Source organism: Gobio gobio, assembly GCF_949357685.1.
Source record: "Gobio gobio genome assembly, chromosome: 16".
Lineage (NCBI taxonomy): Eukaryota > Metazoa > Chordata > Actinopteri > Cypriniformes > Gobionidae > Gobio > Gobio gobio.
Genome location: NC_137109.1, coordinates 30,479,378 through 30,501,756, shown reverse-complemented (window position 1 = coordinate 30,501,756; position 22,379 = coordinate 30,479,378). Strand labels below are relative to the sequence as shown.

The following is a 22,379-nucleotide window of genomic DNA, read 5'->3' as shown; positions in this document are numbered from 1 at the left end:
GGGAATCTGTGAGGGCTTGGTGGTGTTATTGGCTGCTCATTTGAATGCAAATCGAGAGGTTTTGAAGTCGTGGCTGACGTCAGGAGGGCTTGGTTATACCTTTGCCACCACCAACTTGACAACAGAGTCACATCATGTTTGATTGAAGCACGTCAAGGACTACGTCGCGTGACCTGGAGATCTTTTTGGACTACCCCCTTGAGATAAATAGTAAAAGTTTTAAGTCAGGCCTTGTTGTTAAGAGACATTTGGCTTGATGCATGGCTGGCATGTTGCCTTAAAAAAGTTATTTTAGGGGTTTCTTTCGAATCATGTACGTTGGATACCTTTTGGATAAAGAGGGAAGCATGTATCACCAAGGAGCTGTGCGACGATCTGGCATCAGTCTTCCACCACAGAATTTTGTCTCCACATCCCAGTATTCAGATTTTACAGGATACCATCATGTGCCCAACATGGACACACACGCACAGTCAGCAGGGGCATGGGGCGCTCCTTATGGCGCACCGAGAGAGGACTGGGGCGCCTACAGCCTCGGACCTCCAAACACCATTTCTGCACCTATGAGCAATTCATCCCCGGGACAAGTTTCCTACTGCTCGCCTGATTATAATGCCATGCACGGCCCCGGATCAGCAGTGCTGCCTCCGCCACCTGAAAACATTTCTGTGGCCCAACTTTCCCCTGAGAGAGAAAGGCGTAATTCCTATCAGTGGATGAGCAAAACCGTCCAGTCGTCATCAACCGGTAAGGGCCAACAAATGTCTTTAAAAAACAAACAAAAACAAAAAAACACGTAAATGCTTATTTCGAAGGTGCTGAAATCAGTGATCGAAAAAAAGTGAAAGTAAATGATAGTAGGCCTAGTCTACGCCTAGGCCTATGATCCATGTTCTCGTTGTTGTAAAATAAAAATGACATTATTATAATTTAAGTCTGATAACCAAATATTGATTCACATGTTCTAAAAAAAATAAGAACGAACGAATACACATGTCTAGTATAACAGTATAACGAAAGGGAAAAAAGAACATCTAAATATTTGCGTTCTGTTAATTTGGTTTAATAGCTACTAAAATATTAGGGGGAAAAATAACATTTACACGTGGACACATCGTGCAAAATGCAACAAATAATTGTGAAACAATGATTAATTATATAGGCTACATTGTTTGCTGTTTGCCTCAACTAATTGCACATCTGACCAAATATTACGAAATGGCATTTTTTTAAAGAACTGTCCTTCTGCCCTCCGCAATTGTTTGCGTTCCAGAAAAGGATTATCTGCTTTATATTAGCCTATATTTGTTTCATTGGGGGGGAAAAAAATAACGCATGGGAAATACTTGTGGCAAAATGAAGGTGTTGGGAATTGGCGCCAGGGTCGCTTGTAATGCTAATTTGCGACTCCCGTAAACAAGATGTGAGGTCTACTTTTCCTGTTACATTGTCTCAGGTTTTGAGGGTTATCTGTCATATTCAGGCGGCGACTTCTTTCAACACCTTTTTCACTTTGATATGCAGCAGAGCGTCGTCCTCTGCCTCGGTTCGCGAGGGTTCTATTACCTCAAAGAGTGACACATTTCACAGCAAATAAAGTTCTCCCGTCTCCGGCGCACGTTAAAACAACAGCGAAAAAATCCTAAAGAAAACAATCGCCTTACTGTAAACGGCATTTTAATTTCAACAGTTGAAATAAATGAATGTTTTGGAAATGACACGTGAAGTTAAATTGTCATATATGTTAGACTAAGTGTTCGCAGCTAAACCATTCAAAAACACGAATTAATTAGCTACGTTCTTTATTCGTTCATATATGTTTTCAAAGGTAGATAATTTGAAGGCTATACATAAAACAAGTGCAGCATGCTCGACCTGAGGAAAAGATTTTTGATGTTATCTCCTTGTGATTCTTTGTAAGACGTGTGTTGTCTCTTAACACATCAATGGCGTTTGGGTAATGTCTTTGGGTCTCTTTGTTCTGCAGTTTGTTCAGAAACATCTCCTCAAAGAAGATCAGAAGCTCAATTTGAATATCTAGCGATGTAATCTAGTTTATACAACTGACTAAATATTGCAATTATGATTTATAATAACATTGACTGTAAATGCAACAATACAAGTTGGCTAAGAGATAGAAGTTCCTAACTAAATGTAAGCAAATTAAATGATAGGCTACAATGCACAAGTTCTTCCTCTGCTTTAAAATATTATTATAATGGCGCGCATTTTACGCAGAATACACATTTTACTTAATTTCACAATTATCATCTGTTTTACGACATTACATTCGTAATTGTAATGATTATTCGTTCATTTTAGGCAAAACGAGAACGAAGGAGAAATATCGAGTGGTTTACACAGACCACCAGAGACTGGAGCTGGAGAAAGAGTTTCATTTTAATCGCTACATCACAATCAGAAGAAAATCAGAATTGGCAGTACACCTCGGTCTTTCAGAGAGACAGGTAACATGACTTCCATTTGGAGTTTCACAACTAGGAAAAAGATTTATCTAACTAAACAATTCGACTTATTTCTTTATAACCGTAGCCTATCATTTGTCTTCTCAGGTAAAGATCTGGTTTCAGAACCGCAGAGCCAAGGAAAGGAAATTAATAAAAAAGAAAATGGGTCAGTCTGACGGAAGCGGAGGATCAGTCCACAGCGATCCAGGTTCTGTCAGTCCCCTACCGGTACCAGGGTCACTGAGTCCGTCAGATATACACGGTTCTATGTACCCACCCCCAGGAATGAACGCCTTACCATCTATGAGGAACATACAGCAAGTTACTGTCACTCAGTGAACTCGAACTTGGAACGTCCAACTTTAACTGAGCACTCCAACACGCTGAAAGGACAGAACCGAAGCGGACCACTCACGTGGTCAAAAAGGATTACTTTGTAATGAACAAGCATCAAGGCGCGCGTTGTGGATTACAACAGAAGAATCACGTCTTAGATGCAACGAAATGCTGGAGGCTCTTCAAATATTGTTTTAATAGAATAGTTTTTAAAATTAAGAAACAAAAAACATACAAAAAACCTTGTTCGTCTGATCCAGAGACTTAATATTTTAATGGTTTGTTTGTGTTTGCTCAATTAAGATATAAATATCATTTTCTGTATGTGGTGAGTGTATCTAAATGTTTGTAAATAAAATGAAAACTAGGCCTACAGTAGGCTACAGCGTTTTTTTGGGATGTATAATGATCCTGACACTGGAACTGTTCAACTTTTATTGTCTGTGTAAACCAAATGACCTGCGATGGCAGGCTGTTTTATGCTCCAGTTTGTGTCCAAAGCGCACGTCGTTCACTTTCTTTTCACAGGGGTGATGTGCAGGTGTCACATGCCTGATACGGGTATAAGGTTTGATTCCAGCAATGTGTAAATAAAATGTTTTGCAATAACTTTTATCGTGTCTTGATATATCATTAAACGAAGGCCTACTGCTTGACAGACAGCAGGTCGGCTATTTACCTTTAAAACGTGAGAACTCCTTAACCTTTATGCTTACAACGTTTGTGCTTGTAAGGCTGAGCAATCGAGCAATTTGTAAAGTGCGTATAAGCTAGACTATAGCCTAAACATATATTTCTGTATTGAAGCATTTATTGAAATTGGATGATTTGACAACCCCACCCAATAAAGGCTTTTTTTGGGTCTTATTGTTTATGCAACACAATGGTTGAGTATGATTTAGTGAACAATCTCACACACACACACACACACACACACACAAAAAAGTTATGAATAATGTTTTTAAAATAAATTGTGAAAACAGCTCTGTGTCATTATACACCTTGAAAAAAGGTTCATAAAAGTAAAAATGTCTGCAAGGAAAACGTTTGCATTAAAATGTCCGTGCATGTTATATTTACCTTCATATTATACTTTTTTAATAGCCAACATCTGTGAGGGAGATCTACATTTCTCCCTGTTTTTTTGTAACATGAGCTTGTTTTTTATATTTTTCATTTCATATAAAACATTATAACAAAATAAACAGTTTGACTACAGCAGTTGTGATTCCCATGCCTTGCATTAAATGGCACATATAGCCTATATTAGCCTGTGTTCCATGACTTTGTGCATTAGAGGCACAAATCCCTTCAATGTCAGACTTGTTATTTGTACAACAAACTCTTACTGTACATTCAATTAACCTGTAGCAAAAAAGAAAGAAAAGAAAAAAGTCAAATGTCTGGTAAACATATAAAACAGGCATATACCTATCTCACCACAGAAGTCTTGACATCAGTAGGCTACCCAAAAAGTAAAATCATACTACAATGTCAAAATCTTTTTATCCGCTTTTATATTGATAGGCTATTCATAATAGTAAAAACAGGCTATTGGATTATTATAATATTTTTTTTAACAAAAAATTCAGTGTTGACTACATTCATCAAACTCAACAATTCAACCATGTTACCCACGAAAAAAAAAACAAAACAGGATCAAACACATATTTTCCTTAATTTACTGGAAATATAAATGATTACAACCCCACATTTGGTCACCTACTGCAACATAACAGATTGATTTAGACTAAATTTGCAACTTTAAATTAGCAAATTTAACGTTTAATGCTAGAAAACTACAAAAGAGCACGTATGGTGTTATAAGATGTCTGCAAATAGAGATTAATAGCTCACAAATAAACTAGAATAAAATTAAACCGCTCAAATTTCTCCTCTTGAAATTGACAGCATTTTAAGCACCTCGCTTTAATAGATAAACCATTTATTTAAGATGTCCAGGAGCTTTTTTTGTAGGCTACTATATTCGTGCCCAGTGCCAATGGACGCTGACCATCGCGTGCGCTGCCATGACGCTGCCTGAGCAGCACTGGTGTGATGATGTCATCGGCGCTGTGCCAGAGACGTCATGAGCGTCCTACTGCCCAACATGGCGGACTTTGATACCATTTATGAGTTAGAAGAAGAAGAAGAGAGAATTGTGAGTGAAGAGCATCTCGTGAGATACTGCCCCGAGCCTGTGGTCATGCGTGGGGCTGGTCACATCACCGTGTAAGCGTATGAATGCGGCAGCACTGCTGTTAGTCACTGTTAGGTCATGTCTGTTTGTGTAGCCTCCATGCTAAGCTCACTGCATGTTTTCGTCGCTAAATTGTGGAATCAAAATACATGTTGGCCGGGCTTCTCCAGATGGATCCTGACAGTGATTTTAAGCGGAAGAATCATCCCTAGTTACCCGAAGTCTTGTTGTTAGCTTAGAGATTTATGGTTTTATTGCTGTCCGTGGATAAAGGCTGCCCCGTAACCACACTCAAACTCATTAGGATCTTCGCTTTAATTTGAAGTTGTGGGTAACTGTACTGTTGGAGGTAAACCTTAGAGATAATATTTTAATTAAAGCACTTTGGTGGAATAGCACAGCTGTCTGCAACTGTCAGTTATGCACATATTTCAGGCATTGGATCAACATCTGACTGTTAGAGCAAGGTTTGAGGTAAAGAAATATTTAATGAGGTAAACAACATGATATACACGAAACAGCAGTGCAGCACAGCATTGGATTATAAACAGACATCACCCAATACATTTATACAACCTTTAGGTTCCCTGGTGATTCAAGTCCAATGTAGAAACTGAACTTTCTCACTCTGTTGTGTCTATGAGCTGCTTATCAAGTCTAATTCAGCTGAACCCAACATTCTTCACACAGAGCCTTTGTATGTAAGCCCATTTTTACCACATAAGAAAAATAATCATTCTTTGGTAAAGCATAATTATGACATGGAAAAAGAAAATATATAATTATGATTATTTCAAACTTTTTTTGGGGTCAATTTCAATGTTGCATCTTATAATTATGACATGACTATTTATCCATTTATGACTCATCGCATAATTAGTATCTTAATTTTGATTTTATATCATAATCTCATAAATGATTTACCAAAGCGTGATATTTGTTTCTTATGTGGCAGAAATGGGGATCCGTACCGTTGCACCATAATTATAACCTTTTAAATATCTGTGTTTACAGGTTTGGACTAAGCAACAAATTTGACACAGAGTTTCCTTCTGTTCTCACGGGAAAGGTAATGATTTCCAACTCGCATCTACAAAGTAAATCATACTTGTGTGAATAAAGTATCTTTCCCTGTTGACCTTTCCCCTTACATCATTATTCATCATTGTATAAACTTTTGATTAATAGAGAATCCCCTGATGAAGTCTCTTAAATGGTTTTAATCCAGACATGCTGCGTGCTTGCCACAGAATCTGTCAATAAGTAAACCGTCCAGGGCTCCAGTAGGCAGGGATCGCAGCGCTGGGAGGACACGGCTCCCAGTGACAAAATAATGAAAGAAAGACTGTGCCGTTCACAAGAATGGGAAGCTTCCTGGGTCGGACGCAGAAATACAAAAAGGCTGCAGGGGGAAGAGCTGGCCGAGGGAAGTGCGGGGCAATAAAACGGAGCTCAAGTATTGTGACCCAGGGTGACATGTGATGGATGAGGTCAGAATTATGATGACTGAAGGGAGCAGATCAGGCCTGCTGGGCTTTATTCCGAGTTCTTTTGCTGTTTGCAAAGAGACCTTTGCATCCTGTCATAAAAGATTACGACCCCGGTTTTATGGCGTACATACCCAGAGAGGAATGAGCAGCCATTCAGGTTGTTTAGACGGTGCAGCCACAGGCCACGGGCTTATCTCATCTTTTTGTCCTCCCTTTGCCCTGAGTGTGTCAGAGCTCAGTTGGCAAGTTTCAAGCGTGCAATTGCAAGATCACCAGAGAGCATCTGCCAACATAAAGTTTTTCTTTAAAAAAAAAAAGAAAAATCCTATGACTATTTATGGAATTCCTTTTATTTATCTCATGGTTCTTAAGTGAACATTTTTGTTTTGTACCATTTATATTGTAAACCGTTATATTTGAATAATTTTATTTATTACTGACAATGCACAAAGAAACACTTCCTGACTTTTTGTTTCTCACCCATCTACTCTAGCTTGCTCCAGAGGAGTTCAAGACGAGTGTCAATCGAATAAACGCATGTTTGAAGAAGAACCTACCGGTCAATGTGAAATGGCTGCTCTGCGGCTGCCTGTGCTGTTGCTGTACTGTGGGCTGCAGTCTGTGGCCTGTCATATGTCTCAACAAGAGAGTGAGTCCTTCCTCAGACACGTCCCATCCTTCCCCCATTAATCCATGTGAATGACTTATTTCCCCATTTGAACACCTAAGAAATAAACCTGCTCGCTAAGGAGGCGAGTAACAAACCGCATCAGCTTATTAACTGAGTGTGAATTTGATATATGTCAGAAGGCACGGCTTGTTGAATTATATGCTGTGGAAAGGTGGTGATTTTACAGCTACAAATTTTAAGTTATTGGCCATGACGTGCAGCTTACAAGGTGCTTAACTACGAGCTCTGCTCCATAAATGCCTCTGAAGTCTTCATGCCCTGAGAGTTTTATTGCCATTTGTTAAACATGTGTTTGAAGAGTTTGACGGGTGATTAGTATAAAACCCTGTGTGCGCCCATCTATCTTTGTTTGTGTAAAATGAATTATTTATTTGTGTGTTTTCAGACGCGAAGATCTCTTCAGAAATTGTTAGAGTGGGAGAACAACAGATTATATCACAAGGTAAGCTCATTGCAGAACTGATCATAAAGATAAGAACAGTAGACCATCTCCAATTTAGCTGCCATGTTAAGAGGTGTTTAAGTCTTGGTGTGTGGTGGATAGCAATCATTAAAATGGCTGCTAACATTTGACCCTGTCAAATGCTTGTTGCCCTCGCAGCCATTTTGGTCTGATGCATTGATATAGTGAGGAGGCTGACCAGACTATGGAAAGGTCAGCAGTAAAAAAGCCACGTTCGGTTTGTTGTGTCTCAAAGCTTTGATTGACAGCCAGTAGCGGCGCAGACACATAAGGAAAGTCCTCCGAGCGCTGGCCACAGCTTGACCTCAGCTAACCCTTGTGTGTAAAGTGTGTCTGAGCATCTGAAGTGCTTGCGTCTATGTTGAATATCTTCCGCACGGCTTTGTCTAACCCGTATCTTCCTGCGTCTCGCCTTCAGCTGGGGCTGCACTGGAAACTCAGCAGGAGAAAATGTGAGAGCAACAACATGATGGAATATGTAAGTTTATGGCTGTTTTTTGTGAAACTTTGATAACAGTAATTCAAAGAAAATAAAGATTCAATTTGATCAAAATGGTTGCAAATGCGACACAAAATAAAATGTGCTACAGTTATTTAAAATCTCGTTGTCACCGGATACCATCCGGAAAACTCTGGAATATTCATCAGTTGTCATGCAGTCAGTCAAAACAATTCAGCCTTCAAACTTGCTTGTCAGTTTGTGATAAGAATCATAATAATAGTTTTGTCTAAAAACGGACAAATATTTAACTAAATATGAGATCCAATTTTAAGGTTGAATCAGCTGTAAGGGTGACCATAATCAACAGTATATTTCTATATGTTTAAGAGGGGGAGGGGGGTTAAACAGTACTTTCAGAACTGTGATATTGATATGGCAAAACCATGTTTACAATCACGTTCATTTTAGCGTCAGACAGTGACCGCATCAAATTGTAACTAAATACATATGCTAAATACAAAACGCACCCTAGTTTGCGCTACCGTTCAAAAGTTTGGGGTCGGTAAGATTAAAAAAATAAATAAATCTCAGCAACCAAGCTCTTATGTTCAGCAGTCATTCAGCAGTTCATTCTAATAAGCTGATTTGGTGCTCAATCATTTTTTTTAATGATTAATGTTGGAAACAGTTGAGCTGCTTTATATTTTTGTGCAAACTGTAATAAATATTTTAAGATAACTTCAAAATAACAGCAATTTTTTGATCACTTCTGATCAATTTAACGCATCCTTGATAAATATAAAAAATAAAAATATTACTGACCCCAACATTTTGAACAGTAGTGTATATAATTTAAACTGCCATAATCACAGCAGTGAATGTTGTCTAATGTTGGAAGCTATGCACACAATCAACTGAAGCGATCGTTATCGAGCGATTCTGTAATTTGACACACACAGACACAGTTTTTATGTAAGTTTATATACACTGTTTTTTTTTGGTTTGGAGACCTGCAGGCCGTAAGGTTGTGAATCATGAGGCTGGTGATTTTTAACCCCCAATTGTTCTTGCTTAACAGTGTCTTTTTATGTCTTCAGGTTATTCTTATAGAGTTCGTACCAAAATATCCTATATTCAGACCTGACTAATGGACTTCTGCTGGATCCTCGTGGAAGGCCCTTCATTCCTCTCCTTAGTGCCTTGTATATATGTTGGATTGAGGGTCTTTACTGGGTTTCTACAAGACCCATTTTCCCAGTACCTTGTACAGTAGAATTCGCAACACTGTCACTTTGCTTTAGAGCAGATTTTGCACATTTCCTGATGTAGTAGAAGCGCTCCTGTGTTGCACTCAGACGTTTTGTTATATATAACAAGAGTGATTGGAAGAAAGCAAATTCTAATACTGTTTAAAAGTGCATTTACCCCAAAGAGCCATCAAGTCCTCCCCACATACTGTACTATATTATAGTATTGTTGTTAAGAACAAGGCACCTTACGGTGTGAATTTGCCTTATGTTAAAGGACAACTGTTTTTAAGTCGGACATGTAAGCGTAGGAGTCAGAAGTGTGTCGTGTGTTATTGTTTTCAGAGTGTAATGGCTAGCATTGGGGCTTTTTGAAGATAGCTAGTTTTAACTAGCTTAGAGTAACAGTCAACACCGGGATCTTCTGGCACTTTTGCGCTTGTCTACTACACGGGGAAGTCAACAAACAGACTTGTAAATATCATGGACAGGATGTACAGTGTGGAATGCCATGTTTACATTATGTAACTTAGCTGGTTATTATTTTTTCGCCAAGATATTACTGTAGCATAGTTTGTTTATAAGCTGTCTCTGTAACTTTACAGTTGATATGGACCTGTTTACCCAGTAAGCCATAAAATATACGTACAAAATGCCACTCGAGTTAGGGCTGAAAATTGCACTTGAGCACACAAGGACAAGCAAATTGTCCTGGAGGTTTTTGATATTGTTTTACAATGTCATTGTGGTGTTTAAAAACGATAACATTTGCCAATCAAGCAAAATTTGTTACCAAGAACAATGTGTCATTCATTTCACACCAAGTGAAATTTACCTATTCAAGTTTTTGTTGGAACATTATTTGTACCCTGTATTTTTCCTTTTTGTTTCATCTTGGAGTGTGTTCATGGATGCTGTTACGCTCCGGAGTTGACTACAGACGCAGCATTGTAAATGTAATGGTTACAACTGCCCCTCATGTGTTTTCTATATCTGCACGACTTCTTTGCTCCATATACTGTAGACAAGACTGCATTAGTCGAGTGCCTCTGTAGATGGTCTTGAGAGGAGCTGTGCTTAAGAGGAATGATTCTTTGCCTAGCAATCAAATAGAGAGAAAGGAATCTGCTCTTAGTGCTGGTTCTGTTAAAGTACCTGTAAATGTTTGTCCCTACCAACTCTTATGGAAAGCTTCAATAAATTCCTGATTTTGATGTTTTTGAAAATTCTTTATATGTATACTGTGGACATATTTACAAATAATAAAGAAAGGGAACACACACGTATATAAAATATATTTATATATTACAGTGTATATACTGTATAGTGGTGGCAAATCATTATTCTGTAAATTGTTTATTTTAATGCAAGCTCCTGATATTTTAAAAAAGGAAAAAAAAAATGGACAACTAATTTAAACTGGCTGGAATTTTTACATGCTTGCATATAAAATAATTTCTTCATTTTTAAGGCTTATTTACTTTACATGATTACTTTTACTGTCTGTCTAATAGTAGACGTAGTTAAAACTTTTAACTGACTTTAATAAAACAGACGCCTCAGCTTTTTACTGTACAGTAACAGCACAGATCTAGAACCAAAAGCACAAAAAGTTGTACAAAACCCCATTGGTTTACATACAGCAGGGGCGTGAAGAACTCTGTATGAATAATTCAGACACAAGCAGCTGCATTTGTGGGAGTATGTCCACTTTCACTTGTGTTTTATGTATTTTAAGGTATTAGACCAGTTTTGCAACAATAAAAGCTTGAACTTTATATGGCCTCTAGGGGGCAGGCTAAGACACAAAGAAGAATGGCCCATAAATGTATGAAATTTTTACATTTGGCCTAAAATAATATCTGAAAATGTCTTGGTAGATGTCTTCTGCATTTGGAAAATGCACTTTATTAGCCACTATTATTTGGTTATTATCTTTGAAATATGTAATCTGGAATTCAGTCAACGTTAAACATCCTTTTGTGTCACAGATGTAGTTCACGTTCTCAGCAGGTGCTTGATGACTTTTGCACATCTTCAAATAGACCATCAGAGTTTATCACCATGATGACAAAATAGCAGTAGCATCTCACGTCAAATTCAACAATGAACACCTCACACACGTCATTCATGTTATTCTTTCACAGTTGGCAACCTATTGCATTAGTTTAACCTGTCAGCAGGATTTAAAGCCATTTAATCCTTGGTTCATAGTTCAAGGTTTAAATTCAAACTGCACAGGGCTGATTTATATCCTCCACAGGTCCCCTGTGTGACGGCACGTCATCCACTCGCCCTTCAAACTGCTCATATTGTGCGATACTCAACAGGGCAAAGCCGTTGTTATTGCCTAGGAATCCCAGTGGGACTATAATGAATGATTTGGAAAACGACTGAAATATGGGTGTTTAGCATGAACTCTTAATTAACAAGAAAAAAAAGCTACAAAGTATAAGCAAAACCGGTAAATTGTTGGACTACATACTGTAGTTCTGGCAGATGCACTGTAAAATAAGCCTGTACTGGAATCTGTTAGGTCTGTTGTTATGGATCAGTTCAAAGATTGAAAACAGCCACTGCCTAGAACAAATACGTAATAAAATAAAACAAAATCTTTTATTCTGTCATCATAATAACCCTTTTACATTGCTTTGCTAGTCCAAAGATCATCCTCGAAATTCACTAAAATGCATTAAAAAGTAAAAGGGTTAAACAAACCGACATCAGACGGAAAAAAACAAAGCATTCAAATAAACATTCTTCAGATGATGAAAGGCCAAAGATAACGAATGGCATTTTTGGTATACAGGCAATTAAGGCAGGTGTAGATCAGTGTGTTTGTACATATTTATATCCAAGGCACCTAAGAGATACATTCTTTAAAAAGTCACAAGAGCCAAGCTGTGGTTTTAAAAAACAGTCCATACTATCACCCCAACAGCAACTACATAGTTTTACACTAGTGTAACTATTCTCAAAACTTATAACAGTAAAAAGTGCCAGCCATCAACATAAGAATATGATATGGTCCAACTCCAGGTTGTCAAAATAATTACTCATATTTATCACCTTACTACTGAACACTTGATGTCAATCATAAACCATCTAAAAAGATTATTACTGGTTATACATGGAAACAAGAAGTCTTGAAGTTCCATACTAAAATATATCCAAGCAAGGGGCATGATAAATATCCCAATTTAAAACAGGAAGTCAAGCGTGTCCTGTATCCTTAAGTGTGGTTCACCGTCACAGCTCAACAAAAAGCTTTGTGAAAAACTAAATGCCTACAGTGGATTAAATAATATCAACCTTTTATCTGGATTTAAATCTAGGTCAATGATTGCTAACAGACTTCCCCTATTTTCCACCCTGTTCTTAAGAGAGGATGCAATAACAGTCAATATGTCTCTTCTCCAGTATTAGACTTGTGCATGTATCTTGTGGTAGACCCAGTAACAGAAATAGAGTTCAGGCTAGTCTTTAAACCAGGCTGCCGGGCCAGGAGACCACGGTCAATGTGACTTTGTTCTTCTGCAGTTTCAGCATTGGGATCAATGAGGAGTTATTCATGCCAACTGTAGTGAGTCCATTCACAGCCACAATCTCATCACCACACCTGCAGGAGAGCACGAGAGAGTCTCAGTAAACAATGCATTTCATTTTATAGACTCTTTGCACTCTAGAATGTCTTTCATAGTAACTTGTCAATGAACAACAATTAAATTACTTGAAAAGCAATGCTAACCCAAGAAAATGTTCATTTAATCTACACTACCATTTAAAAGTTTGGGTTGGTAAATGTGGTAATTCTTTATAATAACGTTTCTTTAGTTTAATATTATAAAAAAAAAACATTTTGATTTTATTTTCGAATGTAATTTACTCCTGTGATGGCAAAGATAACATTTTAATTACTCCAGTCTTCAGTGCCACATGATCTTTCAAAACAATCATTCTAATTTGCTGATTTGGTGCCTTAAAGGGATAGTTCACCCAAAAAATTAAAATTAGCCCATGATTTACTCACCCTCAAGTCAACCTAGGTGTATATGACATTCTTCTTTCAGACGAACACAATCTGAGTAATATTAAAAAAGTCCAGGCTAATCCAAACATTATAATAGCAGTAATAGTTGCTCTGTTTTTGAAGTCCATAAAAAAAATGCATCTGTCCGTCAAATAACATGCTCCACGCAGCCCCGGGGTGTTAATAAAGGCCTTCTGAAGCGAAACGATCCATATTTAAAACTTTATCAAGTAAAGTTCCAGCTGATCGCCTTCCGTGGAAAAGTGTTGAAAGTGCCATCTCGCAATTCAAGATGCATACGTGACGTCATGACGAGTGTACCTGGCCGCGTTTGTCTTTCGATCAGCAGAGGCACTTTCAACACTTTTTCCATATATTGAATACGGAAGGCGGTCGGCCGAAACTTTACTTTATAAAGTTTTAAATATGGATATTTTTCTTACACAAACGCATCGATTCGCTTCAGAAGGCCTTTATTAACACCCCCGAGCCGCGTGGAGCACGTTATTCGATGGACAGATGCATTTTTTAAGGACTTCAAAAACAGAGCAACTATTACTGCTATAATAATGCTTGAATTAGCCTGGACTTCTTTAATATGACTCAAATTGTGTTCGTCTGAAAGAAGAATGTCATATACACCTAGGATGACTTGAGGGTGAGTAAATCATGGGCTAATTTTCCTTTTTGGGTGAACTATCCCTTTAAGAATTTTTGTTATTATTATCAATGTTGAAATCAGTTGTGCTACATCATATTTTTGTGGAAACCCTGATACATTATTTTCATAATTTTTTGGAGAATAGAAAGTAAAAAAAACAAAACAAACCTTTCTAAATATAGTTATTCATTTCTTTCCAAAAAATTAAACATATTTTTTTTCTTTAACATTTGAACTGTAATATGAAACAAATGTTGTTAAAAAGAGGATGAGAGACTCACTTGAGCCGTCCATCAAAGTGAGCTGGAGTTCCAGGCACTATGGTCTTAATGAAGAAGGGCTGCTGGCCATGACTCTCCTCATATCCTCCCACGATACTGAAGCCCCAGCTCTCACTGTTGGTCTTCATTAGCATAATATCACGACACCAGTGGATGTAGCTAGTGATTAAAAATAAATACACAAATTATGAATTTTGCCCATGTTTAAGCCCATATGGGCTTAACAAGGCTAAAAGTTACAAAAGAGGACATCAAATTGAATATTGCACTTAATCATCGACATCACAACATATGTAGTGGGCAAAAAAAAAAAATGAAGGCCCACCCTAGGAATGAACCGATACCCCTTTTTTTTTTTTGAGTCCATACAAATTATTAGTTGGCTTAATTCTTTTAGCAAATATTTATTTTTCCTCAGTTATTTTCATAGTTAATTATGCCCGTTATAATGTATTGTACAAGCTTTAGTTACAGTTCACTTTTCATTATATCGCTCCATCATAATTTCATCTACAGCGCACATTTAGAGCTGCTCCAGTGCAGCGGTACAGTAATCACGTTTTTTCCTGTAATAATGTAGGGAACTACATGTTATATATATATAAATCATGTAGTAGTTAATGTTTTAGGCCAGGGGTTCTCAACCCTGGTCCTCGAGGCCCACTGTCCTACAGAGTTTAGCTCCAACCCTAATCAAAGTCAAGTCAAGTCATCTTTATTTATATAGCGCTTTTAACAATGCAGATTGTTTCAAAGCAGCTTCACAGTGTTAAACAGGAAAATAATGCAACAGAATTTTATTCAGCCGTAAAGCCGTTCCGGAGAGAACGGTGATGTCATCAGTTCATTTCAATTATCATACAGTGACAATGTGGGCTTTAGATCAGTAATTTAGTTTATATAGTTAATTTAGTTTAATAATTAGATTTATTTGGATATTTAGTTGAAAAATGTAGCGTCCCCAACTGAGCACGCCAAGCCAGAGGCGACAGTGGCAAGGAAACCAAAACCCCATCAGGTGGCCTAATGGAGAAAAATAAACCTTGGGAGAAACCAGGCTCAGTCGGGGTGCCAGTTCTCCTCTGGCCAATTAACCAGATTTCCGCCAGAAAATAGGAAAAATAGGATACAGGCTTATAGGTGCACCCACTGTGAGCGGACAAGGTGTCAGTATGCTCATCAGGAGATGTTTGAGTCATAAATGGTAAAATAAAAAGGCTATTGTTACGTTTATTTTGGGGAAAAAGTTGCATATAGCCCCTTTAACGTAAACCTGACTCTCAAATTTCTTCCACTCCAGATACGAGTTATACTATATATATTTTTTTATTTTAGTCACTTACGAATATTTTAACTTCATTTCTGTGTAAAGCACTTTGAATTGCCACTGTGTATGAAATGTGCTATACAAATAAACTTGCCTTACTAGAAAGCTACAGGCAGGTGAGTTTGATCAAGGTTGGAGCTAAACTCTGTAGGACAGTGAGCCTCGAGGACCAGGGTTGAGAACCCCTGTTTTAGGCTACATATACGATTTAGTTTTAATCTACAGTCTTCTGTAACTGACGACCAGCAATCAGACGCATTGCAACAAAAGTGCGCACACTTTCCCTCCTTACTGTCAAATAACATTAATAATAATAGTAATAATAATAGATGCATCATTTTACTTTCTTTGTTATTGACATATCTGACCGAACTTTTCAGCGATGTCTGTGAGAAAGGGATGTGCGCTCGACATGCTTTTGCGTCTATGCTGCTGCTGTGTGCTCAATCCACTTAGCATAAATTCAAGCTGATAAGTAAAACGCGCTGTTCTATTAATTAGATACATTCACTTCACATCTTTAAAATCTTGGATCTATGGATATCTCCATATCTTTGTTTGTTCTGTTGTCAGCGTTTCTTTACCTGGACAGAAACACTGTTCTGTCCACATGCGTGGTATCAAGTTTTTGGTATCAGAGCATTTTATTGCATACACAAGAGCATCCAACATCATCCAACCCATATCCCTAGCCCACACACCTGGGAAGGCCCAGCCAGCGGGTCCAGAGAGGAACCCAGGTAACATCTTCCTCTTTGTGTCCCTCCAGAGTTTCCATGTCTTCTCTAGTGCTGGATTCTCCATCTTGTTCCTCCTCATCAGTGAAGGTTTGGATGACTCGCAGTGTTACTGTGTTCTGAGCCGTCTGAGCCTTTAGGACAGTCACTGCCTCATTGTAGGTCAGTTGGGTCAGGTCAATGCCATTTATACTCAGCAGTACATCACCTGAGCAACAATAGCCATGACAACGCACAGTTAACACAAGCATTTTGCAAGATGCTCAGAGAAATAAGCATTTTATAAGGAGGCATGAGGAGAATGACCTGTTTTGACGGTGCCGTCTCTGTGCAGGCAGCCCACCGGCTGCACACTAGTGATGTAGACAGGCAAACGGCTGCGGCAGTCTCTCCCACCTGCAATGGTGATGCCTAGAGAGAGTCGAGGTTCCTTCTTTAGACTCACGGTCTTCTCTTGACTGGAGAACCCACCTGGAGGCTCCTGAACCCACATAAATGCACATTAAAACACATGCACAATCCAACAAATAGTCAAAAGAAATGTGTTAGTGTGGCTTTGTACAATTTAAATAAAATAAATACAGTAAAACATTAATGTTGTCAAATATTATTACAATTTTAGAAATAACTTTGCCAATCAAAATAAATATTTTAGTGTATTGTAAAATGTATTTTATTCCTGTGATGGCAAGCTGAATTTTCAGCATCATTACCGTAGTCACATGATCCTTTAGAGATCATTCTAATATGCTGATTTGGTGCTCAATAAACATTTCTCATTACCATTAATATTGAAAACAGTTGTGTGGTTTAATATTTGAGGAAACAGTGATACATTTATTAATATTCTTGAACGGTCACTTTAATGATTTTTGTGGAATAAAAAGTACTAATTTCTAAAAAAAAGAAACCTTACTGACCCCAAACATTCATATACACAGTAAGTGGACTATGATTGGCCTTTCATTGTGAGCATGGTCTGAAAGAATTGTTGTTTTAATCCTTCAAATATTTGACTAAGAATTTTTTTGTGTATAGTTTGACAAAGGATGAAGAAGACAACTGTGTATGCATTGCAAGCGAACTTGATGATTAATAGTAACGGAGTCTTCCATAAAGTTCTGTACTTGGGGGTTGGGTGAAAAGTGAAACTTTAAGACATGTGCCTGACTCCTGCGGTCAAAACATTTGTAAAAACAAACATCCCAGATCCTGCTGCGAAACGGAGAGATGTGTTAATGTGACGCGTTGCCATCGTAACTCATAGATTGTGGCAAAACGCTCTCCTTCCGCCATCTTCTACCAGTCTCGCTGGAGACCCCAGACCTCCATAGGGGGAGGGGCAGCCTCTTCCTACCCAGCAGGGAGGCTCTTCCTCCCAGCATGAGCTCAAGCTTCAACTCCACAGGTGAAAGCTAACTGTCACCAGCTTTGATCCCCAGCTACAAACAAACACAGTGGCTGCAGCAGCTCAGAGATCAGCACCCCAGGCCTTTTGATCAGGGACGAGTCCTAGAGAGAGAGGGGGGCATCTGCTTTCATCTCCCACTACCCAGCCTGTGTTTGCTGCCTCTGCCTTCAGCTGGTGAGGAAGTGTCACAAAAGCAGGGTGTGACTCGTCTCTGGGTGAAAAGTCACCTCGCGCGCACACATACGCAGACTTTGGCTACAGTAGCACAACGAATCAAATATGCAACCCATTTTGCATGCAACCATTTTGCAAATGAGTACATACAACTGTATCTACAATGCGATCATTTTTTGATGACCTTTATAAGTCTGGGTCTCGTATTGTACAATAACCTCAAAGTATAATATACTACCTCATAATATGCAAAACATTGCAATACATGCCATAACTTAATACAATGCAATGCATGAAGATATTATAATTCATGATATTCACTGTAAAATGTATGAGACAGATTCCGAATTTTAGAGGGACTTCAATCTCTCCTGTATGATTCGCTTCACTTTTGGCAAGTGTTGCATCACATTGTGTTTGATGGAGTATTTCTGTGCCAAAATTTCTGTTCCGGTTTCTCACAAGTTTCCAAAATATTTTAGAGTATGGGCCTACGTGACGTCAACAAGGGCGGAATTTCCTTGTACGGGCACTTCTTCCGGAGGGGCACGCGCACACGTCGACCAGAGCGAGAGAGCAAAAGCACGCCCATCAACGCGCTTTTAATAAACCCAAGTAAGCTTACACCCAAGGCCACAGTTTAGTCTAGTGCCTTTTAACTTGTCAAAATTTTTACCTTCATGTATTCAGAGCGTCGTTTGAAGTACTGTGGTTCGGGGACTTTCCTGGCCCCTCGGCTCTGTCCCTCACCACCCTCCTCGGAGAGATCAGGGAGTCTCATCACTACGAAGTTCACACGCATTTCACTTGCCTGCCACAAACATAACAGAGAGCACAACAATCTCTTACATTTAATACAAAACTTTAATACAATCCTTTGAAATAATCTATTTTTTACGTTTAAAAGTAACCTCATTATTAGTAGTATTAGATTGAGACATCCACTTTTTCTCTCTAAAGTTTGTCACTCTCTGCACCTGTATGATCTGAGCTGCACTCTCTGGGGTGCCATGTCTCAGGTCCTGTCCGTTGATGCCTAGCACTTTGTCATTGTTCCTCAATTTGCCATCTTTTGCAGCCAGTCCTCCAGGCAGCAGGTCTAGGATGAAGACTCCTGGCTCCTCAGACTTACGGATGAGTTTGATTCCTAACGGCTCAGAGCGCTCACGCTTTACCAGGGTGACCTGGATGACGGTGCCGTGGTTCTGGTTGGGATTGGGTGACTGCGATGGGGGAGAAGCTGAGGGTTGAGGGAGATGCTCAGGCCGGGGCTTGAAGCCCTTTTCCTGCATGACAGTTAGCCTGAGCCGGGAACATGACTGCCGAAGCACTGCAATGGCACGGCAGTGGGGAATGGATGCCAAACTGACATCATTTACCTGCAAAGATCACATTGTTAGTTTGAGGTTGCAGTGTAATAGAAGCAGAGGCAGATCATTTCTTCATCAAAAATCACATACATTTGGTGACCTTATAAAACTTGTTAAAGGGATAGTTCACCCAAAAATGAAAATTAGCCCATAATTTACTCACCCCCAAGTCATCCTCTGTGTATATGACGTTCTTCTTTCAGTTATATTACAAAAGTCCAGGCTAATCCAAGCATTAGAAAAATGATTCATAGTTGCTATGTTTTTGAAGTCTATAAAAAGTGCATCTGTCCGTCAAATAACATGCTCCACGCGGCTCCGGGTGGTAATAAAGGCCTTCTGAAGCGAATTGACGCGTTTGTGTAAGAAAAATATTCATATTTATAACTTTATCAAGTAAACTTTAGACCAGGGGTGGCGAACTCCGGTCCTGGAGGGCCACTGTCCTGCATAGTTTTGCTTCAACACTAATCAAACACACCTGAACAAGCTAATCATGGTCTAAAGGTTTACTTGAAAGCTACAGGCAGGTGAGTTTTATCAGGGTTGGAGCTGAACTCTACAGGACAGTGGCCCTCCAGGACCGGAGTTCGACACCCCTGCTTTAGACCGACCGCATTCCATGAAAAAGTGTTGAATGTTGAAAGTGAAACTCAAGATGCGTACGTGACGTCATGATCTTTCGATCGGCAGGGTAACTTTCAAAAATGTTTCCATAAATTGAACATTCCATAAATTTAATTAAAAATTTAAGTTTTAAATATGGATATTTTTCTTACACAAACGCATCGATTCGCTTCAGAAGGCCTTTATTAACACCCCGGAGCTGCGTGGAGCATGTTATTTGATGGGCAGATGCACTTTTTATGGACTTCAAAAACAGAGCAACTATGAATCCAATTCTAATGCTTGGATTAGCCTGGACTTTTGTAATATATCTCTGAGAATGTCATATACACCTAGGATGACTTGAGGGTGAGTAAATTATGGGCTAATTTTAATTTTTGGGTGAACTATTCCTTTAAGATTACATTTTAAACACATATACACGGATCAGGCATAACATTATTACCTAATATTTTGTTGGTCCTAGAGAGAGAGGACCAACAAAACAGACCTGACCCGCCAAGGCATGGACTCCACTAGACCCCTGATGGTGTGCTGTGGTATCTGGCAGCAAAATGTTAGCAGCAAATCCTTAATTGCGAGGTGGGGCCTCCATGGAACTGACTTGTTTGTTCAGCACATCCCACAGATGCTCAATTGGATTGAGATCTGGGGAATTTGGAGAAGGAGTTCAATCTTCAACTGGCTGGCAGGAGCCACCACTGGCAGATCATGTGACCTGTCAGTGGGTGGTGGCAGCTGCCAGTCTCAGCCGCCGTTGAGCTATGAGTATAACACGTTCTCTATCACTCTCGATGCATGGAAATACATCCTTTTATTAATCTTAGGAATATATTCTTTTGTATGAGACGTTTTAGAGGGGTTTCTCACTATTAAAGCAGTCATATGAACGTGATCACGACTGGGTGCATACTGACACTTGGCTGGCCGCGTAGTCCAACCAGCCGCTGTTGAGCTACGAGTATAACACGTTCTCTATCACTGGATCTACAAGGAAATACATTATTTTATTATTATGAATATAATCTTAGGAATATATTATTGTGTATGATATACGTTTTAGAGGGGTTTCTCACTATTAAAGCAGTCAAATGAACGTGATCACGAATGGGTGCTTACCAGTGATGCGCGGGTCAATGTATAAACAACCCGCACCCGACCGACGTTTTCAACTAACCCGCCCGCAACTCGGACCGCAAAAAAAAAGAAGAAAATATTGTACCCAACCCGCTTCCTGACCCGCATTTTTTAATAGTAGTAAATGCTCATCGTAGCTCATTGGGCAATTGAGAAAATGTTTCAGGCCCTGGCGTGGTGCTCAGAGGTGCAGCAGCGAGAGCAGGAAGTTCTTGCGGCGGCCCATCATTTTCCATTTCAGCTCCAGATGCATATTATTGATGAACGCGATGTTTATGTTTCGACCCGGCTTGAAGAATTCATCAGCCCACATTTGGAAAACATTTAGAAAAGTGTGAAAGCCCTTAGGAGCGCAAACTGTTATTTTTCTGAATGCTGTATGATATAGCCTAGTGTTATGTAATACAGGCTTGATTTATTCATTTATTTCGTTTAATTTTCTTAACAATTAAGATGCTGCATGTGTTTATCCAGTCTAATCGAAGTGTGCGTCTCTCCCCCGACTTTCCCAACAAAAATCCCGCCCCCTCTCAGAAAATACATAAAACTGACTTTAAATGCGTTTAAAAGTAGCCTATTAAAATGGTACAATGGCATTGCTCAGTTCAACGTTTTGGGAAATCGGGCATTTTGTCCCGCGTCAGCATTTATTCAAAAGTTAATAACGCTCAACATTCAAAAGGTAAATAAGGATTTATTGACGATCCGACCGACCGTGACCCGAATATCATTAAAAATATTTTTGGATGACTCGTAACCGCGGGTAACCGCGGGTGGCCGCGGGCACCCGCTCATTTTGGATCAACCCGCGCATCACTGGTGCTTACTGACGCTTGACTGGCTGCTCTCTGAATATTCATATTGGGATAATTCATGTTTTTATAGGCAATTTTTTCTTTCAAATTAGAAAAATTTTCTTGGAATTAGAGGCAAGGGTGGCTGGCTAAACTGAGTGGCCAGCCAGGCGTCAGTAAGCACCCAGTCGTGATCACGTTCTATTATACAAAAGAATAAATTCTTAAGATTATATTCTTAATAATAAAACAATGTATTTCCATGCAGCAATAGTGAACACGTTATACACGCAGCTCAACAGTGGCTGAGACTGCCAGCCAGCCTGCCCAGAATCCAACTGCCAGCTGCCACCACCCACCCACTGGCAGGTCACGTGACCAGCCAGAATCAGACTGGCAGCTGCCACCACCCACTGACAGGTCACATGACCTGCCAGTGGCGGCTCCTGCCAGCCAGTTGAAGATTGAACCCCTACTGGGAATTTGGAGGCCA

The 22,379-nt window shown here is 39.2% G+C and overlaps 3 protein-coding genes across 7 annotated transcripts in view; 2 read left to right on the top strand and 1 right to left on the bottom strand.

Annotated features, from left to right (window-relative positions):
- Positions 1–311: 311 nt before the first annotated feature.
- On the top strand, positions 312–2,807 carry cdx4 (caudal type homeobox 4; the record flags this gene model as incomplete). Its single annotated transcript, XM_079838456.1, has 3 exons — positions 312–747; positions 2,323–2,468; positions 2,574–2,807. The coding sequence occupies 3 exons, from the start codon at positions 312–314 to the stop codon at positions 2,805–2,807; spliced, it is 816 nt and encodes a 271-aa protein (XP_079694582.1).
- Positions 2,808–4,887: 2,080 nt separating this feature from the next.
- Positions 4,888–10,568, top strand: chic1 (cysteine-rich hydrophobic domain 1). Its single transcript, XM_079838788.1, has 6 exons — positions 4,888–5,036; positions 6,019–6,073; positions 6,988–7,143; positions 7,571–7,627; positions 8,067–8,126; positions 9,188–10,568. The coding sequence occupies exons 1-6, from the start codon at positions 4,894–4,896 to the stop codon at positions 9,236–9,238; spliced, it is 522 nt and encodes a 173-aa protein (XP_079694914.1). The 5' UTR covers positions 4,888–4,893; the 3' UTR covers positions 9,239–10,568.
- Positions 10,569–11,928: 1,360 nt separating this feature from the next.
- lnx2b (ligand of numb-protein X 2b) overlaps positions 11,929–22,379 on the bottom strand; it is a 31,606-nt gene continuing 21,155 nt past the window's right edge. For 3 of the 5 annotated variants that reach the window (XM_079838785.1, XM_079838784.1, XM_079838786.1), the window contains 6 exons: positions 18,936–19,337; positions 18,635–18,769; positions 16,680–16,854; positions 16,338–16,581; positions 14,310–14,468; positions 11,929–12,956 (listed from right to left, as the gene is read on the bottom strand). In XM_079838785.1, coding sequence (XP_079694911.1) covers positions 12,821–12,956; positions 14,310–14,468; positions 16,338–16,581; positions 16,680–16,854; positions 18,635–18,769; positions 18,936–19,337 — 1,251 coding nt within the window. In that variant the 3' untranslated portion in view covers positions 11,929–12,820. Of the gene's footprint in view, positions 12,957–14,309; positions 14,469–16,337; positions 16,582–16,679; positions 16,855–18,634; positions 18,770–18,869; positions 19,338–22,379 lie in introns of all 5 variants that reach the window. The other 2 variants (XM_079838783.1, XM_079838782.1) reach the window with 1 other exon arrangement.

Coding starts and splice junctions, on each gene's coding strand:
- chic1 (XM_079838788.1), top strand. CDS start 4,894: ATGAGCGTCCTACTGCCCAACATGGCGGACTTTGATACCATTTATGAG. Junction 5,037..6,018: donor GGGGCTGGTCACATCACCGT/GTAAGCGTATGA, acceptor CTGTGTTTACAG/GTTTGGACTAAGCAACAAAT. Junction 7,628..8,066: donor ACAACAGATTATATCACAAG/GTAAGCTCATTG, acceptor TCTCGCCTTCAG/CTGGGGCTGCACTGGAAACT.